Below are 26660 nucleotides of genomic sequence, written 5' to 3' on the forward strand. Positions count from 1 at the left end.
AGACACTGACAATATGTATACGTTTTGTACGGATTGTTAAAGTGGGTGTTGGTTTTTTGGATGGTTTTATTGAGGGCTTAATTGGTTGATTCATTAATTCGCTCACTTATTCGTCCTAAAGATGTTATTTATCCGTTTAATTCCACAGCTCATGGAGCACAGAAGACCTAAATGTCGGGAACCACGAGAGGGAGTGAGAGTCCTCGTGCGTATTGGAGCTGCGCGCTCTTCAGGTGCTCCGTACACTGAGCAGCTACAAATAGCCACTTGTTTGACTCAGTTTATTGGAGTTGACATGACATTAAAATGATTGTTTGGATTCCTATTTTTAAGGCTTTTTTCGTTCTTTAACATTCGGCAGGGTGATTGGTTTTTGCCAGTTATTTACTTCTTGCAAGCTAGATGCAGCCTTTGTGTTTCACCATAACCGTATCTCTATCGCTAGAGGAGAGAAATAGGTGATATATGCGCGCATACAGGTAAGCCTCTTAAGAATGTCATGATTATTAGGCACCAGTAAGAACACTTGACATGCAATTGAAATTGTAGAGCATACAAGCCATGGTCAGCGTACTGATCAGTTTTCAACCTTACGAGTCAGTTTTCTTACGGATCATCATTGCGAATTAAACAAGAGTTAGTCGTTTCACTTATATCTCTACAAATCCAGCACAAAAAAATCAGAGAAAAGATGGTCGAAATCTTTTCGTAGATCTTAAATCGTAATCTGTGACGTGGAGCAGTCTATTTTCAAATCATTGAAGACGTATATGAAGATTGTTTTGATAGTTCATATATGAAGGTATGTGGAGATGACCTGAAAGGGACCTGATAATCTGTACCTTGGCATTAACCGAGTCAGGAGGGATAATTCATAAGCCTTTGTATTTCACTTCCGACGCGAGGCACATTGTTTGACAGTGTATTGTCATATTAAACGAAGAAATCCTCCTGACTACACAGACAGCCGAGAGGCAAAGTAATTGCAACGTGTAGTCATAGCAACAGGTACTTGAGTCTCCTCTCTTTCGACATTGAGAGACATCTTCAACGTCAATGCGGCTATGTGCGTGTGCATATGAAAGGACTGTGCTCTGCGCGTTACAATGATTCGTCCTTCATACAAGTTTTCACCGCTCCGTGTTCAACAGGTTGGTCACAATGAGAAGGATGTGCGGAGGATGCGTCAAAACTCTGAGCGTGCTTGCACCGCTGGTCGTGTGCTATAGGGACCGAGTGTGTTTCAGTCATCTGTAGTGTTTTTGTCATATTGTATCTGACAGCCTTGACTCAACCATCTGATATTTGAAGGGAACAGGAGAATGTATTCAAAGGCAAGAAGCAGACTTAAGTGGGGGAGGACCGCTTGTCTTCTGTCTGGCGTCCTGATGTGCTGCGTGTACCAGCTCTCCCCCAGACACCTGGAGACCGGAACGGCAGGTGATGAGGAGCGCTTCCTCTCCCGGGAGTTGCGCTCCAAGCCCAGAAGGACAGACGCTCCTCCGATACACACACCACCTCCTCCGCTCACAAACAGGACCAGAGACATCACAAGGCAGTGCATCTTTGTGGAGCCCCTGCCCAGGCCACCCACCACCCCTACTCCCACTGTGACCACCATTCCCACCCCCAACCCCACCACACCCTTTGCCCCGCCGGGAGACGCCCCGCACATGAAGGGGGCGTACCCCGAGGACTTGTTCACGGTGGAGGACCGGCGGAAGGGCTGGGTGCTGCTGCACATTCTCGGCATGAGCTACATGTTCGTGGCGCTAGCCATAGTGTGCGACGAGTTCTTCGTGCCGGCGCTTGGGGTCATCACCGACAGGCTGGAGATCTCAGACGATGTGGCCGGGGCCACCTTCATGGCCGCCGGCGGGTCGGCGCCGGAGCTGTTCACCTCGCTCATCGGCGTATTCATCTCGCACAGCAACGTGGGTATCGGCACCATCGTGGGCTCGGCCGTGTTCAACATCCTCTTCGTCATCGGCATGTGCGCGCTGTTTTCGCGCACCCTGCTACACCTCACCTGGTGGCCTCTCTTCCGGGACGTGTCCTTCTACATCCTCAGCCTGCTGCTGCTTATCGTCTTCTTCCTGGACAGCACCATCCACTGGTGGGAGAGTGCGATACTGCTGCTGGCCTACGTGGGCTACGTCACTTTCATGAAGCACAACGAGGAGCTGGAGCTGATGGTCAAGGAGCAGCTCAGGAAGCACCAAAGCATCGTCACTGTCCTGGGAATGGAGGAACCAGAGCCGGAGCCAGAGAAGGTAAAGTTCCCTCACCCTCATCACGCCACCACACCCTCCCCTCCCCCATGGATGCACGGACACACACATGCACATGCACAGACACATCCACACTCCCCGCACACCCACACACACACACACCCATACACACACACACGTGCACATCCACACACATTGTAATTTAAAAGAATGCATGAAAAGGTTTGGAAGCTTTAAAGATTTTTCTGGACTGGAGAGACAGAGAGAGAGTGTGTGTGTGATACATTTACATTTACATTTAGTCATTTAGCAGACGCTTTTGTCCAAAGCGACGTACAAGGGAGAGAACAGTCAAGCTAAGAGCAATAAAAAAGCATGGTGTAACAATAAATACTACTTTACATGAGAATTAGAAAAACAACAACCTAGAAAAGAGGAAAAAGAAGTGCAGGAATGTAACTGCTGAAGTGCAACTTAAGTGCTAGTCAGGTGCCAGTTAGGAGGGGAGGTGCTCTCTGAAGAGTTGGGTCTTCAAAAGCTTCTTGAAGGTAGAGAGGGACGCCCCTGCTCTGGTAGTACTAGGCAGTTCGTTCCACCAACGTGGAACTACAAATGAAAATAGTCTGGATTGCCGTGCTTGCACGGACGGCAGTGCCAAACGACGCTCACTAGACGAGCGCAGCATCCTGGGTGTAACATTTGCCCTTACAAGAGCATTTAGGTAGGTGGGAGCAGAACCAGTAAGCACTCTGTAGGCAAGCATAAGTGACTTGAACTTAATGCGAGCAGCTACTGGCAGCCAGTGGAGCTCGATGAGTAGCGGGGTGACGTGTGCCCTTTTCGGTTGGTTGAACACCAGACGCGCCGCCGCGTTCTGGATCATCTGTAGTGGTTTCACCACGCAAGCCGGCAGGCCCGTTAGGAGGGCGTTGCAGTAGTCAAGGCGGGAGCTCACCAAGGTTTGCACCAGCAGCTGGGTGGCATACTGGGTTAGGTACGGCCTGATTTTGCGGATGTTGTATAGCGCAAAGCGGCACGACCTGGAGACAGAGGCGATGTGGGCCGTGAAGGTCAGTTGGTCATCAATAATGACCCCGAGGTTTCTTGCTGTTATGGATGGAGCAAGAGATAAAGAGTCAGTATTGATCTTGATGTTGTGGGGGATGACCTGTTTGGCTGGGAAGACCATCAGTTCCGTTTTGGCCAGGTTCAGCTGAAGGTGGTGATTTTTCATCCATGTGGATATATCAGCGAGACAGTCCGAAATCCGCGCCGAGACCGTGGTGTCCTCAGGAGGGAAAGACAGAAACAGTTGAGTATCATCGGCATAACAGTGGTAGGAAAAACCATGCGAGCGGATGATAGGGCCCAACGAGGTGGTGTAAATGGCAAAGAGAAGTGGTCCCATCACCGAGCCTTGGGGCACCCCAGTGGTGAGGCGGTGAGGTACAGACAGCTGACCTTGCCATGACACGTTGAACGAGCGCCCAGTGAGGTAGGATTCAAACCAGGAGTGCGCATTGCCAGAAATGCCCATACTTGACAGTATGGACAGAAGGATGCGGTGGTTGACTGTATCAAACGCAGCTGATAAGTCAAGCAGGACGAGAGCCGAGGATTGAGCTGCTGCTCTAGCTGTTTTTAAGGCCTCCATTACAGACAACAGGGCTGTTTCGGTGGAGTGACCGCTTTTGAATCCAGACTGGTTCGGATCGAGGAGATTGTTCTTTGACAGGAACTCGGTGACCTGTTTGGAAGCTGCCCTCTCAATGGTTTTAGATAGGAGCGTGAGAAGTGAGACCGGTCGATAGTTTTCCACCTGAGTGGGATCGAGAGACGGCTTCTTGAGCAGCGGCGTTACCCGAGCCACTTTGAAAAGAGAAGGAAATGTTCCAGAATTAAATGAAGCATTAATCACCTGTGTTATTGCCGGTAAGACGGCAGGCGATATGGCTTGAAGGATGTTGGATGGGATGGGGTCCAGCGGGCATGTAGTTGGACGGCTACCTGTTAGGATTTTGGAGACCTCACTCTCGCTGAGAGGGATGAAAGAAGGAAAAGATGAGCTATTGACGGTTGCGCCCTTAGGTGAGGGGGACAGTTGGTCGAACTGTTGCCCGATGGCTGCCACTTTCTCTGTGAAAAAGGAAGCAAAGTTATCAGCAGTGAGGTTAGTAGCTGGGGGGGGAGGAGGAGGGTAGAGCAGAGTTTTGAAGGTGGAGAATAGTTTCCGAGCGTCAGTTGCACCGTTGATTTTGTCATTGAAAAAAGTCTTCTTAGCAGCAGTGATGCTGGATGAGAAGGAGGCCAGCAGTGTCTGGTAGCTTGCAAGATCGTCAAGCGCGGCAGATTTGTGCCACTTTCTCTCAGCCGCTCTGAGATTGGAGCGCTGCGTTCGGAGGGTATCACTCAGCCACGAATGAGACTGGGTAGATCGAGCAGGTCTGGTGGAAAGTGGACACAAGCTGTCCAAGCATGAGCTCAGAGTGGAGCAGAGAGCTTCTGTGGCATCATTGACACCTAGTGAGGAGAAAGTGGATAAAGGTGGAAGAGCAGAAGAAACCAGAGAGGAAAAGTGGGTGGGAGAGAGGTTGCGGAGGTTGCGCCGGAACGAGACCATCGGAGGGGGGACAGAGGGTTGCTCAATGAGCCGAACATCGAAGCGAATGAAGAAGTGGTCCGAGCAATGCAGAGGGGTTACCGTTAGGTTGTCCGTGGTGCAGTTCCGAGCAAGGATGAGGTCAAGCTCTTTTCCTGCTTTGTGAGTTGGAGGAGTGGGGACCTGTTGTAGGTCGAACGAGTGAACCAGGGTTCGAAAGTCAGCTGAGTTGGGATTGTCTAGGTGGATGTTCATGTCGCCAAGGATGAGTGTTGGACACTCCTGCTCAGGGATGGATGACAGCAGGGTGTCCAGCTCATGGACGAAATCACCCTGTTGTCCTGGTGGACGGTAGATAACAATCACATATAGAGAGAGAGAGAGAGAGAGAGAGAGAGAGAGAGAGAGAGAGACCTAAGACTTAAGATAATGTGATGCATGAGATTGAACAGATATTCTGAGATTGTTCAATGCAGAATCTGGCCTCCTTTCATCTGGAGAGCTGGGAAACATCAGAGCATGTGTGAACATAATCAGTCAGATTCAACATAATTCCTCAGCATGTGTATTCATTGCGCCACTTGACCTGGTCAGGCAGGAGGGGGGAGGGGAGGAGTGGAGTGGGCCCTTTGATGTTAGAACAAGGAACCGACCGCAGGTGTTAAGACTGACTCTGCTACTACCAAGTAGTAAAACATCTATTGTGTGTGTGTGCATGTTCTGTTTGTGTGTGTGCAATTATTCAACTGCTTCATGTCCTTTTTCTATAACAGATGCCATAAATGTGACAAACATGAAGAGTGCTGGTGATGTAATCGGTAGAGAATGGAGAGTAAAATGGTTTAGGTTTGTCCCCTAAGTATATTCCAAGAGTAGGCACCACATTACCAAAAATATGGTAAACTGCTTGAAGTAACAATACACTGGAAAACTGGAGGGACACTGGAACTAGAGGGACCCAGTTTCTGTTCTGAGAAGATTTCTGTCCATGCTCTGAGTGGACAGACTTCAAAATTCATGGAAGGTTCATAACCTATTGGAAACACCAGATTGCGGGGACATCAATGACGTAGGCTGTAATTTTCGGTTTGCTTCATGTTTTTTTTTTCTCAAAATATAGGAAAGCGAGCCTGCAGTTGAAGAGACAAAACCTCCTGAGCCACTCCGAAAAGAGAGCCTCACTCTGAAGGTACAGGATTTGCATGTCAGTGTACTATAGGTGTGAATGAATACACAGTGAAAAATGATATAGAATCATATATTGCATAGTACTATTATACACACACACACACACACACACACACACACACACACACACACACACACACACACACACACACACACACACACACACAAATGTAAATTGCCATATGTAATTAGTTAATACTTTAACTAAATGCAATTCTTACAGCTGGCATAAAATGTTCCCTGGTGTAAAGCCTGAAATGTATCCTCAATTCACAGCATGTACTCAGATCCAACACAGTTTTAAATTGTATATCACGTCTTTTTTTTCTCTCCTCTTCATCTCTCTCAATATTGCTTCCTCTCTCTCTCTCTGTTTCTCTTTTCAAATCCCTCCATGCAAAGCCACAGGTGAAGCCACAGGTGAAGCCAGCTTTGCAGCGTGGGGGAAGTTCAGCATCACTGCATAACACCACTATGCGAAGCACTGTATACCAGTTGATGATACACACCTTAAATCCTCTAGAAGGTATATAGAGAATGTGTGAATACACATACATACACTACATATATTCTCATCGTCTTGGACACACAGATACACACTGTTTCCTTTAGTCAGTTTCAAATATCACTTTGTGTATTGACAAATAAGAAATGTTGCTGAAATGTTGAAATGTTATTTCATTTGGTGGGGAGAAGAACCGACTGGTATGGTGCTCTCCCAGAGAGCTGGACACTCATAGAAACAAAACAAGGCTGGATGATAGTACAGAGTAGGGCTGATGTAGACGTAGAGTCAGGCCATCTCTGTATCTCTTTCACCATAGTGCTACAAACAGCTATAGGGAGGGGCAAGCCAGATCACAATTCTGTATGATGTGTACAGACCCAAGTGTCTGAGTGTGCGCCGCCAGCATTGGGTGTGGGGTGAGCGTGTCTGTTGAGTATGGATGTGTGTATATATTTGATTGAAGTGTCTGCTGAGTACGGATGTGTGTATATATGTGATTGAAGTGTCTGCTGAGTACGGATGTGTGTATGTGATTGAAGTGTCTGCTGAGTACGGATGTGTGTATATATGTGATTACAGTGTCTGTTGAGTACGGATGTGTGTATTTATGTGATTGAAGTGTCTGCTGAGTACAGAAGTGTGTATATATGTGATTAGTTTCTTTCTGCGCACCCCAGGCCGCGACACAGCTCTGTCTTATTTGACATTTCGTGTCCTTGAGGGTGGGTCCCTTCCACTGGCCCATGTGTCTGAGGCTTAATCAGCTTTTAATAGAGCTGATAAACTCTGGCTGACAGCCAGACCCATCAGGGCACAATCTCTTTATCTAATGCCCTGTCATAAACACACACACTGTCTGTGCCTGCATTTCTCTTATTCTCTCTCTCTCTCTCTCTTTTCTCTCTCTTTCACATACACACACACACTCTCTCTTCTTGTCTGTGCCCGCATTTCTCTTATTCTCTCTCTCTCTCTCTCTCTCTCTCTCTCTCTCTCTCTCTCTCACACGCACACACACTCACACGCAAATGCTTAACTACCCCATACACAGCATTACTTACAGTAATCAAAGACATTATATGGAAAACGGATTTTTATAGCAATTTTCACAAAACTGGCAACAGTGAAAGGCAACAGTGTATGGAAGAACGTGACCACACACTCACACTGACCTGGTTAACACCAGGGAGACACACTCTGTCTCACACACACACACACACACACACACACACACACACACACACACACACACACACACACACACACACACACACACACACACACACACACACACACACACACACACACACACACACACACACACACACAAACTCACACACACACTGACACACTCACATTGACCTGGCTATAAGTGGCTGTGGCTCCCATCAAAACCATGCTCTGCTGATCAGCTCCAGCATGTCTCCCACCAGTCATTAATTAGCACCTTTAACGCTCTTGAGAACGAGTTTTCATAACTTACAATTAAGGTATATAATTACCTAAGAGTGATTACCAATGCTAAGGTAATGCAAGCAGCGCCTGCCAAATCATTAACGTGCATTTAGACACGTTACAGGCTCAGACATTTACAGGCCATTTCTCTCCTCAGAGACCATGCTTAGTCGTGAGTTAAGGGCTCCATCCAGAAAGGACAGGAGAGGTAAGGGTCCTCCAGTACTAGGGAGTAGTCCTCGAAGTAACTGTGATTCATCAGGCGCCCATCACTGCATGCTCAGAAGCCTCTCATAAGAATCATGTGCTACACATGCACTCAAGTCAATGCATCGAAAGTCATCCGTATGGTCGCTGAGCTTCACTCTCACTTAGGACATTACGGTGGAATGTAAACACATCCACATTATCTCGACTCTGTGTTGTATACTCTTAGTTAATGCATTTTCAACGCTCACCTACGTTATGATTGATGCATGATTTGCACGTGGCGATCATTGCATGTCACATTTCCATAATTCCCATCCCTGCATGGTGCATACTGCAGTTTCATGCTCAACCTGCCCAGTTACTCTGTCTTTGTTTGTGGTCTTCCAAGAGGAACTATTTTCCATGTCATTCATCTGAAGAATGTTTTTGATAGATTTTCCAATGTGTAATGGCGAGTACAATCTATCAATCTAATCTTTCTTAGTAATGGCGATAAATGGGGAAGTTACAAGCTCAACGAAGGCCAAAGGTAAGGGAAGCTGAGTGTGTGTATGAACACATTTGATTACATGGATTTTGTGAGGTATGCTGTGTGACATCAGGGTTATCTGTGCATAGTAGATGTGTTATCACATAGTTTCAAACACTTGTTGTGATGTCTGTGGGTGGTGTATCGGAGGTATTTTAAGCTGGCTTAATTGCTTTTTATCAAAGGCTATTAGTGTTTTTTATTCAATAGGGTATTGAAGGCACTTACGGGAGGGGGTAGTCCATTAAACAACAAAGCCTGAAATACCTGAAAAACAGTTAGATAAAAGTGGCTTTAACCCTCTGAGGTCCGTGGCATTGTGGAGAATACATGAGATCAGTTTGGTCTGGAATATGGAATCCAATCTTCACGCTACATTATCACGCTACATTATCACGCTAATTCAGTAATAGCGTTGCTATAAACCTTAATGGATTTTCCTTCCGATTAATACACTGACAGATAAAAGTACTTAAAATAAGTGAAATGTTCAGGTATGTTCATCTGTCTTGACTGTAGTCCAAACATTATACTGGTTATAACTTTTCGTCAGTTGAAAGTGTGAGGACAGAACGTTGAGAAAGAACATTGCCTTTTTGAATTTCGATTCAATCTAATTAAGGATTCTGTTCATGACCAGTAGGCTAAGTGTGATTTATTAATCCACAAATTACGTCTTGATAGTGGCTGTGATCCATTTCATGTTTGGATTTGGACTACAGCATTTTCAAATAACTGAACAAAGGCCTTATTCCTTTGTCTTTTCCTACAATTCAGACTTACTTTGCAAAATGATTGTGCAGGGAGCAAAGAGGTCCACAGTAACATTCCAGACTGATGGGCCATTATATTTGACAGTGGGGAGTTCATCTGTGACCAGGGTGCAATTTGGGATGAGGGGGATTCCCGTCCCTCTGGTCTATATTCCTTTCCTCTGCTGAATCGCTTTTATCCCCAGTGGAGACAAATGTACTCCCCATCCCCATCAATTAATGCTACTTCACCAATAGACCGCAAAGATGAAACCGTGCCTACCTGATGATCCTGGTTCCATTAGCCTTGATCCATGCAGGGCTTTTCAGGATATCACCAAGCTCAAATAGTCTATTTGAGCTGAAAAATCTACAGCTAACCAGCCAAATGAAAAGGATTCAGTGAATCCGTATAATTTCCATAATGCCTCTCATCGAACATATTACTCCAGTCCTTCAACCATTTCTTTGGCTCCCTGCTAAATACAGAATCCATTTCAAGATTCTGCTTCTTTTTTTTTTAAGACTCTTCATGACCTAGCTTTGTTGCACCTCACCTTTTATTACATCCGTAATACTGACTCTCTCGCCTATTTTGTCTGATTCGAACCCTATTTTATATTGTTTCTTTTCCTGAATGTTGATTGTTTGCTACTGTGTGTTGCTCATATTTGTTGATTGTTTTGTAAGGTGTCTTTGGGTGCCTTGAAAGGGACCTACAGTATGAATTTATTAAGACTGTGCTTACAGTTGAGTTAACCATAAATTATGAGACTCACATTCTAACTGCTCTCAGATTATTGTTGCTGAGATTGTACTAAATAATCAAATATGCACTTTAGGATCAATGTTTTTAGATGGAGGAAAATGAAAATGTTAAAATGTCAAGGCATGTCAAACTACCTCAAAGGTGCCTGACAGGTGACAGACCTCAGAGGGGTTAATGTGCACTAGATAGCTGAGCTTGGCCAGTTAGCCCAAACACAATTGTACTGAAAGCCTGTGTTATGCTGCAAAAGTCCACTAATTTGCAATATGTCTGTGAGACAATTCTGAGGGGAAATCGCAGTAAAAACAAAACACTGAAATTCAGACCATTTCTGAGGAGGAATGGATAATGTAACAATACATACATTTTGTATTTTAGCTTGATTGTTCTCTCCCTTGTACGTTGCTTTGGATAAAAGCGTCTGCTAAATGACTAAATGTAATGTAACGTAATAATGTGTGTGTGAGATAAGAATGAGCTTTGGCAAAGGTCAGCGCCCAGTGATTCTTCTGGGTTGCCAACTCTCTTGCTCTTGGCGTGAGTCTCACAGTATCACACACGACAGTGCGTTTTACGCAGTGGGCAGTGTGTCTCATACTGAAAATGTGATTTCATTTTGAGGGGGCACTCTGTGCCATGCCTTGATAGCTCTCAAAGTTGGCAGCCCTTCTCCCATGCATATTAGGAAGAGCAGTGGAAGAAGAGGTCTGCACTCTCAAGAAACAGCTGCGGACCATAATGATGGGGCTACAAATGAATCCTCTCCTGGGAGAAGAGAGTCATGCATTTGGCAGGGATAGGCAAGCCACACATGAGACCAAATTAATGGTAGTGGCAGTGGCAGTGGTACATCAACAGTGCCATGGTTGGGGATTGTTAAAGTGCAAAGCAGAATACGATATCCACACATAGCCATGGTACGTGCCAAATATACCATGTGTCCCGGGTATTACTGTTTTATAACACGGTTGCTAGTGATCAACAACATGATTTGCATATTACACATACATTACACATATTACCAGGAAATGTTATTCGATTTTTCTTCTGTATTTTTCTGTTTGCTATGTTATTGGTTTTATTTCAACGCAAAACTCCAGGTTAGTTCTAACATCATTTTACAATAAGGTTGTTAGGTCTGTAAATTTGGCAAGTCCATGGTGAACTCAAGTAGCTAACACCTGACTATCATAAGGCTGAATATAAAGACTATAGAAATAAGCAGATGATAAACATAGAGAAGGTATGCGTGTATTGCCGGGACAGGTTAAGAGTAGACTGGTTTTATCACCTCAGACATAGAAGGAAGAAGAAAGAACAAGCTAGAATTGCATTCTACAATGATCTATTTAAGTTTTTTTTAAGTCTTTATTCACTCAAGAGAATACGGGAAGTTTGAGAGTTGACAGAAAGGACCTAGAGGAGTATTTTCAACAGCTACATGCGGACAATCAGGACTTTATAAAGCTCCTGAACCACCATGACTTAACAGAGAACAGGATTTTTCATGACTGTTGTAGTTAAACACATTGCTGTAGTAAGGCAGCAAGGACATAAGGCAGAGACCTCCAGGTGGTATTTGTGGATCTCGCAAATACCTTTGGATCAGTGCCACATGGTCTGTTGTGGAAGGCATTCAGTTACAACATCCTTTCCTCTGGACGTATCATGGGGTGTAGCACATGTTGCGACTGTCACCAGCCAGTTGTGCATTGTTGTTGTATCCTATTGCTCAGGATTTATGGTTGGGCAGTTGTTATATTGGTTAGGTTACGTTGTTGGGTATGAGTACTTGCATGTGACACTGAGAGGATCGGCCGCTGTGGGAAGTCCCCAACCAATAGCACAAGAACAACATAGCACAACCTCCTTTCCTGTGTATAACAAAAAAAAGGCCATGCTTGATGATATCTCTGTCTGGATCTGTCTTTTAAGATTGTCATTCAGCCACCAATGAGTATGCAGCACATCACTGCATTAAAGGGCTTTTCTTCCTCCTTGATCTTTGCATGTTAAGTCATGTCTGTGTGACGGGAATTGATGTAACCTGTAGCTTCATGATGTTTGCATGGCGGGTTTATGTGTTTTTAGTGCTTGTCCGTGTGTCAGTGTGTTGACCCTGTAATCAAAGTGCTATTCTGGGGCAGGGGGTGGGGGGGCTACACATGCTAATTTGGCCTTGGAGTGGCAAACGGGAAATTGTCTCAGGGTGAAGGGGCTCTCTGAGCACGTCCGAGTGTCTGGCAGACTGAAGAGGAGCTCATCAGTTTTTGATTAGCATAAACATGCACCACACGTGCACAATCACACAGAAACACACACTCTTTCTGTGACACTTTCGCACACATACACACACAAACAAATACACACTCTGTGTGACACACACACACACACACACACACACACACATACACACACACACACACAGAGAGTGATTGTTCTAGATGAGGAAGCATTCATAATGTCACTCTAATCAGTAGACTAGGCAATCAGTGTCAGGAATCTGCGTCAGTAGTGACAAGCTGTATCAACGGTTATTGACTAGAGCTGGACATGTGTGTACATCGATCACTTCACAATCAGCGTTATAAGAACATAATGAGAACTTTCAGCACTGTCAATAGTGCACATTCATATTTCAGCAAAATAGAAAAAATTGACATTTCTTTCTTTCTTTAATATTTCTGAAACACCAAACATGTGTTCTTTAAAAACAGTAATTCGAACACCAATATCAATGGTTACATGAGTAAAGATAGCTTTCATGATGTGTTGAAGGCATTTCCCATTTCTCCCTGTGTAATGACTCGACTCACTATGTTTCTTTGGTTTGCTCAGGGACCAGGAAGAGTCTGCTGCCCTCCGTCTCAGTGCAGGTGACCCCCCCGCCTGAGCCCTCCACCTCTCAACCCCCCAAACAGGAGGATACGAAAGAGGGAGCAGAGAAAGAGAAGGTACACCACCTTCACACACCCACACACACACACATCTATGCCATCTGGTATGATGTCATTTGTAATGAGCAGGTTTTGCTATGTAATGAGTGGGCATGCGCGAGTGTTCAGACTTGAAGTTATACCTAGTAAATGGTCAATCTTATGCCTTGGTCTCTGGTCCATTCATTATTAATATAAGTACTATAAAGTACAAGACATGGTGTCAGAAGTCGTCGTCCCCGCCTCTGAGATGATAGCAACTATTCAACGCAAGTGACCGGAATGTTCCGAACAGTTTGACTACGTGAAAAAAAAAGAAGTACTTTTGAATTCGCCTGGTGAACTAGCAGAGCTAACGCTAACGTGGAGCTACGTTGATACATTTGAGAGGAGCGTTCAAAGGTAAACCAGAATGGATTCTCTTTTTTCAATAAGTCCGCCAGAAGCTTTTGACTTTGGACACTTTGGTAGTTGGCCTAATTGGATCCGACGTTTTGAAAGATTCCGCATAGCGGCAGGACTCAATGCAAAGACTGAAGAGTATCAAGTTAACTCGCTAGTTTACACCATGGGACACATGGCGGATGATGTTCTGAACACGTTAGCACTGTTGGAAGAGGACAAGAAAAAATACGACAAAGTAAGGCAAGCTTTTGATAAACATTTCATATGCAAGCATAATGTGATCTACGAAAGAGCTAAATTCAACAAACGTTGCCAGGAGCCTGGTGAGACGGTTGAAGCGTTTATTACTGCTGTGCATAAACTGGCTGAGCATTGTCCGTATGGAATTCTCCGAGATGAGATGATCAGAGACCGCCTTGTCGTAGGTATCAGAGACCATAGACTTTCAGAGAAGTTACAGCTAGATTCTGAGTTGACTCTCGTGAAAGCTATCACAAAAATCCGACAAAGTGAGGAAATTAAAAAGCAACAGCCTGCATTAAGACAGAGTAGCATGGATAGCACGGATGCAAACATGGATGCAGTTAGATTCAAGTTCAAACCTCAACAGGCAGTCTCCGAAGAAACCGTTCTCATTTGAGAGTGGTGCCTTCACCGTCTGGAAGCCAGCCACACTCTGGCCTACACACCAGGGTTGGCAGAGAAAACAAACCTGTGAAAAGACTGAATTTGTAGTTTAGTGTTGTGAGTTTACACGGAGCAGAATAACCTCCATACCACAACAGAGAGGATCAGGCAGTCCACCCTACCTCTCAGTTAGGTTATGTACTGGGTTTATATGAAAAAAAAAGGAAAATGAGATGTGGAATGTATGTCTAGATATGTGTTGTGAAATGTGTGTCTAGATATGAGATATAAAAAAAAATATGAAGTTCATTTAACTAGTTTACCTATGCTCATGTTTACAGATGTTAAAGGTGCCAGCTATCCCCTGCCTTGTTGGTAAAATCAGCATTAGGCTTTATTAACATATGATTTAAGTTTTCTGTAAAGATCCTGAAAGTATCAGTTTAAAAGGGGGAGATGTAATGAGCAGGTTTTGCTATGTAATGAGTGGGCATGCGCGAGTGTTCAGACTTGAAGTTATACCTAGTAAATGGTCAATCTTATGCCTTGGTCTCTGGTCCATTCATTATTAATATAAGTACTATAAAGTACAAGACATCATTTACCGATGATTTCATTTTCTGCTATAAATACACAAAATCCCATGCTCTGTGCTTTCATTGCATCTATAAGCTTAAAGCAATATTTTTGTACTTAACTTGTATAATGTGTTAGAATGTTTACAAATGGACACTCTGTCTAAAACACATCTCAAAGTGTACTCATCAATGTAATTTTAAAACTTACATCTTTAATGATTCAGTTTTCCTCCAAATCTAAATCAAAGTTTTGTGTAATTCAGTCTCTTACCACCCGGCTACAACTGTTCCTGTACCAGTCTCTCCTTCCCAGTTGCTTCCATTAAACCTGACTAATCTATGAAACACGCTAATATAACTAGTAACAGAATAAATCCATTAAACCTGACTAATCTATGAAACACGATAACGTAACTAGTAACTGAATAAATCTGTAATCTCATGCAGGAGGCTGAGGATGCTGGTGAATCAGATGATAGTGATGAAGGTGACAGTGATGAAGATGAGGATGACAGTGATGATGATGACGACGACGATGATGATGATGAAGAAGAAGAGAACGAGGATGAAGAGAAAGAAGAACCACTCTCCTTGGACTGGCCTGACTCCCAGCGTAAGCAGGTCACCTATCTCCTCCTACTGCCCATAGTGTTTCCCCTGTGGCTGACCATACCTGATGTACGCCGACCGGTAAGTATACCACACCCGTCTACTCCTCTTAAACACAAACACACACACACACACACACACAGAAGCATGGATAAAACACACATGCAAACACAGGCCTGTGTGTACAGACACACATACACACACACACACAGACAAACACACACACAGAAGCATGGATAAAACACACATGCAAACACAGGCCCGTGTGTACAGACACACATACACACACACGCACAAGCACACATATACACACATACGCATATGCATGCATACAGTGAGGTCCACATTTGTCACATATTTCTGCTTCTTATGCTTCTAAAACACTTCTGTTATACAGACAGTAAGTTAGCTACTTGTTTACTTATCTGTCTGCCTGTGTGTGTCTGTAGGCATCAAAGAAGTACTTTGCCGGTACATTTTTGGGCTCCATCATGTGGATTGGTATATTTTCTTACCTCACCGTGTGGTGGGCCCATCAGGTCAGTACATGACTTCACTTCACATCTTCACAGAACCACACACATAATGCACACAGTGGATGCATTTGTATTGGTGAATGGACAGTGTGCATGTTTTAAAAAAAATATATTTGTGTAAGTATAAGTTATGTATGTGTGTATACTGTATGTATTTATCGACATGTGTATATTTGCTTTATTGTGTGTGTGTGTGTGTGTGTGTGTGTGGGTGTGCGTGTGTGTGAGTGTGTGTGTGGTGCGTGTTTACATATGCATGGGTTGGTGTGTTTGTAGGTGGGTGAGACCATTGGCATCTCGGAGGAGATTATGGGTCTGACCATCCTGGCCGCAGGCACATCTGTCCCTGACCTCATCACCAGTGTGATTGTAGCACGCAAGGGTCTGGGGGACATGGCTGTGTCCAGCTCTGTGGGCTCCAACATCTTTGATATCACTGTGGGGTAGGAAACAACACACACAGACACACATGCGCGCACACATACAACGCACACACTCAAACGCACGCAAGCAAGCACGCACGCACACACACACACACGCACGCACGCACACACACACACACGCACGCACACTCACAGACACCCAACACACACATACATTAAAAAAAAAATCACATCATCAGAACATACAGTAAGCCATTCCCTGCCTACAATGGATAATGCCGATATGTGTTAGTATCATAGCTGTAAACTAGCTACATTGCACTATCATCACTGTGACATTCATCACTATCATCTCATAGGATCATAGCTCCATTAGGTGTAATCAAATCCAGGCATTTTTTTTTACGGTTCATGTCAGCTTGAGTTTTTAATGGTAAATGACAAGCGTTAAATGGTGGCATTTCTGAGTGTCATTGAAGTGTTGTGCCTGTACAGTTTGCCAGTGCCCTGGTTGCTGTACTCGATGTCTCACGGTGGCCAGGCAGTGCCTGTCAGCAGCAACGGCCTCTTCTGCGCCATCGTGCTCCTCTTCCTCATGCTGCTCTTCGTCATCATCTCCATCACCGTGTGCCGCTGGAAGATGAGCAAGCGCCTGGGCCTCAGCATGTTCCTGCTCTACCTCCTCTTCCTGGTCCTGAGCGTGCTCCTCGAGAAGCGCATCATCCTCTGCCCCGTCACTATCTGACTGCACCAGGAGTCATCAGGAGTCTGTCCACGAAATATGCTTCTGGAAGTGAACCGAGTGGGCCGAAATGAGGACGTCTCATTGGCCAGCCGTTAGAGGAACGTAGAGGAACATTGGCCAGCTATTCAGTGGCACTTAAATACTGAATAGCTGATAAGCAGATAAGAAAGCCATAAAACAGAGAGAGAGAAGCAGTGACAGCAATAGCAGCTTCAGAAATCGACTCATTAATGTGTGATCGCTTCTATTGGCCTCATCATGTGAACTTACTAACATGCTAACACCATCAAGAACTTTGACTTATTCCTCCAATTAAGTTCTGAGCTACTGTGCAAAAGACCTATTGAAGGTGGTTTGGAAGCCAGAGCTTTTTGCTTAGAGGTGGCTAAAAGTATTAGATTAATTAACACACAAGCACGCACACACACACACACAAGCACACACACACACACACACACACACACACACATATATACAGTATATTCTGTTTTTAGTCACAACAGAACCCAACACAAACTCACAAAAAAATGCAAGTACTACGTATAGGAAATCAGGGTTGGGAATGGTTATCTCTTAGTTTTTCTTCCATGCTACTTCCATTGTCCACAGCTAATGCTCTTTGTATGGAAACATACATGGGGGCACACTCTTGAGGGGCCGTGCATTAACTCTTGTGAGGTTCGTTAACCCTCCTATTATGTTCAAATTTTACCCACATCTATTATGCTTGGGGTCAATTTGACCCCAGCAATTTAAACCTCCAAAAAATTATTATAATTCTTTTTTTTTACCCAAGTTTTTGTGTCAGGTACTTTAGGTTTGTTTGTTGACTACCTAAATAGCCCTTAAAAATAAAACAATACCCCCACCCACCCTCTTTATACATCCAGAATACATGTTACGCGACTATGGAGAAATATGCAGATCCCCATAAAATCTCACTGATTGACCTAAAATTGGAAAGAGATATCCTTCTGGTGTTTTTATGGCTTCATATTATTTCTAAGTACATATTGTTGCTATCTATAACATTTGGAGTAAAAAACTATTTCTTTTATCAAGAGTGTCAATGTGATGAAAAAAGTTGATATTTCTTGTATATTTTATACAATTAAAACAGCCTGGGGTCAGATTGACCCCAAACAACACCTATGCGTAAAGTATGTGTACAGGACATTGAAAACATATCATCATGTTAATTTTGTCTTTACCCAGTTGTCCCCATTAAATTAGGAAAAGTCATTAAATATGAAGCAAAAAAAATGATGTCAAACATTTATTTAGAGACGTTAAACATTGAATGGGGTCAAATTGACCCCAAACATAATAGGAGGGTTAAGATCAGTCAGAGAGATATATGTCCACCATAAGAGTGCCTTCCATCACACTGTGCTTCTGCAACCCAGTTTCACTCGTAGGATATCAGTCTAGTATAGAATCTGTTCGAGTCAGATAATACAGAGTTTTGGAGTCCCATTTCTAGATATCTGTGTATGTGTATGTGTCTCATTCGTTCCATTCCACGTGGTGTTTTAAAGAAGTTGTTTGACACTCAATAACTACAAGAAGAGAAATCATATTTAACCTATGAAATATTTATATTCAATGAGTACAGATTTGGAGACCAAGCCTTTGGGCAAACACTAAAAGAACACTTCTGCATTTATTGTTTCATTGAGAATTTGTTGTTATAAAGGTTGCTTCATATATATCACCCACTGTGGAAATCTGAGAATTGAACCATGTACGGTTCTAAGTCAGGTTTAAAAGTTCTTCCTGGCACCAAAAAAAAAAATGTCTGGCCGGTTTGTACCTATAACCTGGTGCCAAATAGAGTCCTTGAGAAAAAGAAAAAAAAAAGAAAAATATATCTAGGGCTGTTCACAAATTCTCACAAATAAGGGCTTTTTGATTGTCATCTCTGATTAGTAGTGTGTGACGGTGATTACCCTGCTGCCCTCTGCCGAACGTTTGGGACCTTCAGAGCTCAAGATACAAAGCTCTCAATCACCCTCTGGTTCACTATTCCAAATGAAATATACAAAGGGAATATAACATGATGCACTGTCACCTGGGAAGTATTTTCATACCTAAATGTTGTTCACAAAAAAAATGTGGTTGGTTAGAATTACAGTGACTAATGCCTTTTGAGGGCAAGATGACTATAGATTGATATCTTAGAGTAACATACACTGTCATTAACTCTATAGATTGATATCTTAGAGTAACATACACTGTCATTAACTGCTTTGACAATTCATCATATCTTTGTTGTGAAAGGCAGCATAAATCTGATTAAAACTCCAAAATGATATTTGTGAAATTTGTGTTATTCATGCAAATATCACTTTCAAAAACAACAAACACAGACACACACAGGAGCCCGGACCACAACGGTATGCTCAGAAAAAGCAGATTTATTTACAACTGAGGAGCATATGGATCCATCTCACACCACATGATCCCAGTTTAGATCCAGAGATCCAACTGTGTGTTTACAGCGCTGTAAACAGATTAAAGCCTTTATAAAAGATGATCTCTCTACAAAGCATAGATACAAATATACATAGAACTAAGCAAATTAAAATGTGTTTTCATTTTTAAAACTAGATAAATACATATGCAGCAACAGTAATTGAGAACTAACCTGATTGACAGGAATTTTCACAATTTCATAGTTATTCCCTTTGTACGTACAAATTTGAGACAATCTTCAAGTTTTGTATTGATACCGATTGACAACTCATTTTGTGCAACATTATGACACCTTTCCACCACTGGTGACGTCTACTGTCAATCAAGTGATGTGGCCAGCATGTCATTGGACGCCTCTCGGGAGAGGACCACCTCCAGTGGCCATGACGTCATCTCAACGAGTAGTTACACTATTGCTCGTCACCAAGTTCGGAAGATGTCCTTGAAGGACAGGTCGAGTGGCGGGAAGGTGTATATTTTCTCACACCAATCATGAAAAGCCACAAAGCTGACTCACAGATGGCGAGGGTACAGACACTTATCAACTCACCCTTGAGAGCTTTCTGAAGTTTATGTGAATACATCAGACAGCTACACAGGCAAGGCTCAATTTAACTGACATGCTCTCCGATAAGGACGATGTGCTGTTACGGACTACAATATAATTATTATATATAATTGTATTATATAATAATACTATTATTTATAATAAACTCTTCCCTGATATGACTTAGTCCTGGTGCAGAAGTGGAGATTGACAAATATAACAGCTCAAGAGCGCTTGGTTGAGATTTCAGCAATTACAGCTCAAAATATGAATTAGTCCTCATTGTCATTAATTACCATGAGTGGCATGTCTGAAACCTTGTGACATACTTTGTCTCTTGAATGTAGCCCAAGTGTCTTGAGAGATGAGAAGAGCCTAGTAAACGAATGTTTTAAAAGCTAATGACTGAACGTTATGGCTCGAATGTTTTAAAAGCTAATGACTGCACGTTATGGCTCGAATGTTTTAAAAGCTAATGACTGCATGTTATGGCTCAAATGGAAAGGCAGCTCACATTAACAAGGAAAGGGAGTTGTTGATAAAATAAGAAATAAAACAAAACAAAAAAAGAAAAACAATGAAAAGCTCATCTCCATATCATACCATTCAGGTAAAAGTAAATTATTTGATTTAACCACATTCAGTATAGAACCTTTGAAATCTGAAACAAACCAAAACATTAGTTTTTGTACTTCTTTACCTCAAAATGGTGATGTGCGCTCCATTTACAGACAGACGACAGAGCAAAACAGACATCAGTTTGCAATAACCAGCTAAAATATTAATTCATACATTTGGATACAGACCTCATTTGGCAAAACACCTTATTGTCAGTATTGTCATCTAACGTTTTCTCCACTTTGAGTTTAGTCTGAGTTATATGCACAGACACATAGAAAGCTATAAAACACACGGAGGCATCTACACTAAAAAGCACCAGAGTTTTGCTTCCTTCCCCACGTTGTAAAAATAGTCTTACATTGTCATTTGCCAGTAAGTGTAAAAGTGCCCTTTTGAGATGAACAGACCAGTAGACCATTTTCTTGGATGGAATATACATATTTACAGTGTATATATTTGGTTTCCTAAACAAAAATAACATTACTATGAAGACTATACACTGTCACAGGCTCCTACCCGAATGCAATGTGACTAAAGCACACAGGGTCACCTTCACTTGGATAATAGTGAGAACCACATGATCAACTCCTTGTGACACTGATCATTATTTTTTTCACAATTTTCTCAGAGCTTTTCTTTAAATAAATACCCTGCACGAATGTAAGTCTCCATCATGACATTACTGTCAACCATCAAGGGATGTCTCTTCCCCTTATCTGTGTGTGTGTACCTGTACCTTTGGGCCTACTAGATGCTAGCACATTAGCTGACTAATGTAGATCTGCACGCATTGCTACCAGCCTAAACTGCACCTAAAGCATGACACAGTCTTGAGCTTGTGTACTCCTTGCTGTGTTATCTAGTCACATCAGCACGTTGCAGCTGTTTGGGTTCGATGTGCTGGAGATCATCTCCGTGGCAGCAGAGCTTCTGTTTACGTCTTTGGCTCAAGATCACTAACTAAAGCAGAACTCAGAGAATGTAGTGACGTGGCTGTTGAGCAGCGCATGTGACAAAACTATGCAGATCCTGCTGTAGTGTTTCCCCTTTTCTTGACTAGATTGGTTGATTTCACAGCTAGCTAACATACTAAAAAAGCAGCATGACGTATTCAATATAAAAACGAGTAAATATTCCACCTGTAGATTTAACCTCCACAATCTCAATGTTCATAATCTCAGCATTGGCTCTGAGCAGTGGGACACGAATACTGACGTGAATACGTACGTATTATTAATTTATCATCTAGTCTGTCACACAGTATAGGTAGCACATACTGAATGTAATTTTTCATGACCAAACTTTTGGTCAACAGCACATCAGGCACCTTCTCACAAGCTCTGTAGGAATCTCATAATCATAGCCATGACCTCACTGTGACCTCTACAACTAGCACTCACTTATTTTCTATTGTAACAATGACCTCTGGCACTTCATGAGCTGAGACTAAGGGTAACTGAGGAGAGTGTGTCATCTGTGTGTGTACATGTGTGTGTGTGTTTGTGTGTGTCTGTGCGTTTATATGTGTGCAGGCATACAAACTTTAGCCCCAATGAGAACAATCACAGATAAAAAATAACTGACCTCTCTGACATGCAGCATAAAAATAAAGGAAAAGGACCTATTCATAAATACTTACAATTCTGTTAAAACAACTTTGACGGTAGGCAAAATATTGCTGTTAACTGTCCTACGACATAATCATGATGATAATATCATGAAATCTGTCTTGAAATTTACCCCCAAAATACTAACCCTTGTATTTACAGTACATCTACATGTTATGGAACATCTTTGTGACATCACTTCCTATTTTGCTTTGTTTGAAAAACACAGCGCCCTGTGTACAAGTCGGACAGTTGCCATGGTGACGATGAGTCTGCAAGTACTGTCAGGTGAAAGGTCAGCGCTGTGAGTAATATGTGTGTGGTGATGACCTGGTGTCTCCAGGCCATGGTGTAGAAAGTGGTGTCCGGGGGGATTGCAGGGGGAATTCAGAGATAAGGCTCTCCAAAGGTTTTTCTGCACTCCATGACCCCTGTGCTGGGGGGCCGGTCACAGTTGTGAGTGAGCTTGACCAGAGCAGGAGACATACGGTCATACGCCAGCTTATACTCACGGTCAAACGCATCTGAGAGATAGAGAGAGAGAGAGAGAGAGAGAGAGAGAAAGAGAGGAAAACAAATCTAACAACCATTCTTTGAAGTTCAAAATTATGTAATAATTTGGTCCAAATGAGACCACTCACCAATGTCAATGTTGTCTTTGCCCAAAGCAACCAAAGATAAGAAGAGGATGTCCCTGTACAGACTCCTAGAGTAAGGTGGAAAAAAACGTCACAAATTAGTTTTCTCTCACCCCTGTGTGTGTGTGTGTGTGTCTGCACCTCTGTCTGTGGACTCCAAGGGTGTGTGTGTGTGTGTGTGTGTGTACCTCTGTATGTTGACTCCGAGGGTGTGTGTGTGTGTGTGTGTGTGTGTTTGTGTGTGTGTGTGTACCTCTGTCTGTGGACTCCGAGGGTGTGTGTGTGTGTGTGTTTGTGTGTGTGTGTGTGTACCTCTGTCTGTGGACTCCAAGGGTGTGTATGTGTGTGTGTGTGTGTGTGTGTGTGTGTGTGTGTGTGTGTACCTCTGTCTGTGGACTCCGAGGGTGTGTGTGTGTGTGTGTGTGTGTGTGTGTGTGTGTGTGTGTACCTCTGTCTGTGGACTCCGAGGGTGTGTGCGAGCAGCTGGAGGATGTGACACATGGGGGTGTGGATGTCGTTGCGCTGGATGCTCCTCACCACGCCCTGCAGCACCTCCTCTCCAAACACACTCTCCTTGTCATTCCCCAGCCTACACATGGGGTAACTCAGACCTGTGAGCACACACAGACACACACACAAGCACATACACGCACGCACACGCACACGCACACGCACACACACACACAAACACACACAAGCACACACAAACACACACACACACACACACAAGCAACCATACAAACACACACACAGCACACCATACAAAAAAAACACACAAACACACATACACACACACACACACGCACACACACATATGCCCAACCAAAGACATATACAAACATACACAACACGCACACACATGCACAAAGGGAGAAAGAAAAAATACAATCACAATTTAAATTGATTAAACGAGAACCTACATCTACATATACACAGGGAGTGCACACAAAACCTCACCAGAACAGAAGGAACAAGCACACAATTCAAACAATTCAGACAGATGTTTACATAAAAGACATTCGATAAAAATGCTGATCACTTTAACACTCTCTACACAAGGCGGAACACTAACAAGAAGCAAATGCAAGTGGAATTACCACCATCGCAAACGAAAACCAGCATTACTGACATCAGCCCTGAGACACTAGCATTAATGGGGACATACGACACACAAGATGGCCGACTACAAACAGCTGAGCAGAGACACAACAACGCACAAGATAGCCGACTACAAACACACAGACAGCTGAATAGAGAGACGCCACTACAACCAACAAGGACAGCTTTACCAAATAGGAGCTGTGGCAAACTTCCCAACAACACTGACAGCATAAACAGTCAGCAAGGTCAAAAACAGTCAGCAAGGCATCCACGTACAAAACATGGCAAAAGCCATAACAACACAAGCAAAGCACCAACAGGACATGTGTAAAAGGGTAAGGAAAAATACATGACTATACGTATTACATTTGTCAGATCAGCATCAAGTCGGCACTATTATATGGACCATCAGGATAGATCAGAAAATAACCATGGTAACAGGACACCGTGTCACACATACACAAGCAGATAATGTGCAGGAGAGATAGCAAAACAGGCAGGAGAACACAGATGCAAAGAGAAGCAGGAAGACTCACTCTCAAGAAACAGAGTGCAGTTAAGCCCTGAAGGACAAAGACCACACACACACACGTGCGCGCACACACACACAGATACAGACACGCACACACACACACACACACACACACACACACACACACACACACACACACACACACACACACACACGGCACACACAAATAAGCACAAGTACAAACAAAGCAGAGACCAGCAATTACCCTTGAACACAAGCACCATAGAAGGGGAAAACATTACGTCTGAAAATAAATTTCTGTGTCTGTCTTTGCCGTCGCACTCTCCTGTTTATGCCCATTAACTCAACAAAGCCAGACAGCACCTGCTATTGAAATCATGTCATCATGTTATTGGGGCAATGTTTCAGTTGGATGTTTGAAAAGTATATTTATTTATAAAGGTACACAGAAGAAAAAAGATCAGTCAGTAATTGCCCAGATTCTGTCCAAACACACCACCCTCAATTCTGCTTCCAGGTTTCTGCTGCGATCGTGTAAGTGCTTGTTTAGAGGTCCACTACTGAAGAGCTGTACAATATGCCAGTTGTTAAGAGGTATAATTAAGGATTCAATGACCTTGAATAATTCTGCTTGTCTGTAAGTATGCGCTCCTGTACTCCTACACACTGGATAAAGAGCAGTTGCATGAGGTCCATCAATGTGACTGTGTGTGCGTGTGTGAGTGTGAGTGTGTGTGTGTGTGTGTGTGTGTGTGTGTGTGTGTGTGTGCGTGTGTGCGTGTGTGAGTGTGTGAGTGTGTGAGTGTGTGTGTGTGTGTGTGTGTGTGTGTGTGTACGTGTGTGAGTGTGTGTGTGTGTACGTGTGTGAGTGTGAGTGTGTGTGTGTGAAGGCAGAGGGTATGTATCAATGCATGAAATTACTCTGCCTGCACATTTACTTCATGTGCGAGGGAGAGAGTAGGTAAGTGTGTGTTTGTATGTCTGTTTGTCTGTATGTCTGTCTGTCTGTGTATCTGTCTGTCTGTCTGCTTGTCTGTGTATCTGTCTGTCTGTCTCTATGTATGTCTGTCTGTGTATATGTCTGTCTGTCTGTGTATCTGTCTGTTTGTCCGTGTATCTGTCTGTCTGTCTCTATGTCTGTCTGTCTGTCTGTGTATCTGTCTGTCTGTCTGTTTGTCCGTGTATCTGTCTGTCTGTCTGTGTATCTGTCTGTCTGTCTGTTTGTCAGTGTATCTGTCTGTCTGTCTCTATGTCTGTATGTCTGTCTGTCTGTCTGTATGTCTGTCTGTCCGTGTATCTGTCTGTCTGTCTGTATGTCTGACTATCTGTATGTCTGTCTGTCTGTCTGTCTGTGTATCTGTCTGTCTGTCTGTATGTCTGACTATCTGTATTCTGTAGTCTTTCTGTCTGTATGTCTGTATGTACGTGTGTATGTCTGTCTGCCTGTATGTATGTAAATATGTATGCATATATGTCTGTCTGTCTGTATGTATGTATGTAAGTATGTATGTATATATGAACTGTATGTATGTCTACATGTGTGTATGTGTGAAGGGCTGTTGACGTTGGCAGGCATTGGTGCGCACTGGTGTGTATGCACTCACTTTGTGTGTTCCACAGGATGTAGAAGGGCTGTATGGGGTCCTGGTGAAGCTTCAGGTTGTCCCACAGGATCTGCACCAGCACGTGCTTACTGTCCTCAGACATCCAGTCACGAGGAACCTGCACAGGAGAGGCAGGGCACTGTAAACGCACAATATTAATTATGTTAATTCACACATACATACACACACACTCTCACACACACACACACACAAACAGGCATACACACTCACACACACACACGCATACATACGCACTCACACACACACACACACACACGTATACACACATTCATACACACACACACACACGCATACACACACTCATACACACACACGCATACACACATTCATACACACACACACACACGCATACATACACACTCATACATACACACGTATATATATTAATTAATTTAGTTTTCATTTGTTTCGTCCATTTTCGACAAGCAGGCTTTTAGTAGACATGCAAGATAAATTAATTCCTCAAAATCAAGACATTAATACACTAAAAACA

The 26660-nt window shown here is 43.3% G+C and overlaps 2 protein-coding genes across 9 annotated transcripts in view; one reads left to right on the forward strand and one right to left on the reverse strand.

Moving 5' to 3' along the window:
* The first annotated feature begins 235 nt into the window (after positions 1-235).
* On the forward strand, positions 236-17156 carry LOC105899813 (sodium/potassium/calcium exchanger 1-like). Of its 2 annotated transcripts, XM_031569012.1 has the most exons (9): positions 236-479; positions 1312-2273; positions 5951-6019; positions 6421-6544; positions 13080-13195; positions 15235-15477; positions 15846-15935; positions 16209-16375; positions 16811-17156. In XM_031569012.1, exons 2-9 carry the CDS (start codon positions 1323-1325, stop codon positions 17058-17060), a joined length of 2010 nt encoding a protein of 669 aa, XP_031424872.1. In that variant the 5' UTR covers positions 236-479; positions 1312-1322; the 3' UTR covers positions 17061-17156. The 2 variants fall into 2 exon arrangements, with proteins under 2 accessions (XP_031424872.1, XP_031424873.1); XM_031569013.1 differs by having other exon boundaries at positions 236-2273; positions 6427-6544.
* A 2301-nt stretch (positions 17157-19457) lies between these two features.
* LOC105899921 (C-myc promoter-binding protein-like) overlaps positions 19458-26660 on the reverse strand; it is a 46713-nt gene continuing 39510 nt past the window's right edge. For 5 of the 7 annotated variants that reach the window (XM_031569020.2, XM_031569015.2, XM_031569014.2 and 2 more), the window contains 4 exons: positions 26147-26285; positions 23397-23559; positions 22952-23016; positions 19458-22834 (listed from right to left, as the gene is read on the reverse strand). In XM_031569020.2, the coding sequence (XP_031424880.1) occupies positions 22698-22834; positions 22952-23016; positions 23397-23559; positions 26147-26285 (504 nt within the window). In that variant the 3' untranslated portion in view covers positions 19458-22697. The remainder of the gene's footprint in view (positions 22835-22951; positions 23017-23396; positions 23560-26146; positions 26286-26660) is intronic. The other 2 variants (XM_031569018.2, XM_031569022.2) reach the window with 1 other exon arrangement.

Source organism: Clupea harengus, chromosome 6, assembly GCF_900700415.2.
Source record: "Clupea harengus chromosome 6, Ch_v2.0.2, whole genome shotgun sequence".
Lineage (NCBI taxonomy): Eukaryota > Metazoa > Chordata > Actinopteri > Clupeiformes > Clupeidae > Clupea > Clupea harengus.

Bases quoted from the DNA above. Each gene is read 5' to 3' on its own strand.
- LOC105899813 (XM_031569012.1), top strand. From the start codon at position 1,323: ATGTATTCAAAGGCAAGAAGCAGACTTAAGTGGGGGAGGACCGCTTGT. The intron at 6,020-6,420 runs GTACAGGATTTG...CTCCATGCAAAG, and splicing joins AAGAGAGCCTCACTCTGAAG to CCACAGGTGAAGCCACAGGT. The intron at 6,545-13,079 runs GTATATAGAGAA...TGGTTTGCTCAG, and splicing joins CACCTTAAATCCTCTAGAAG to GGACCAGGAAGAGTCTGCTG.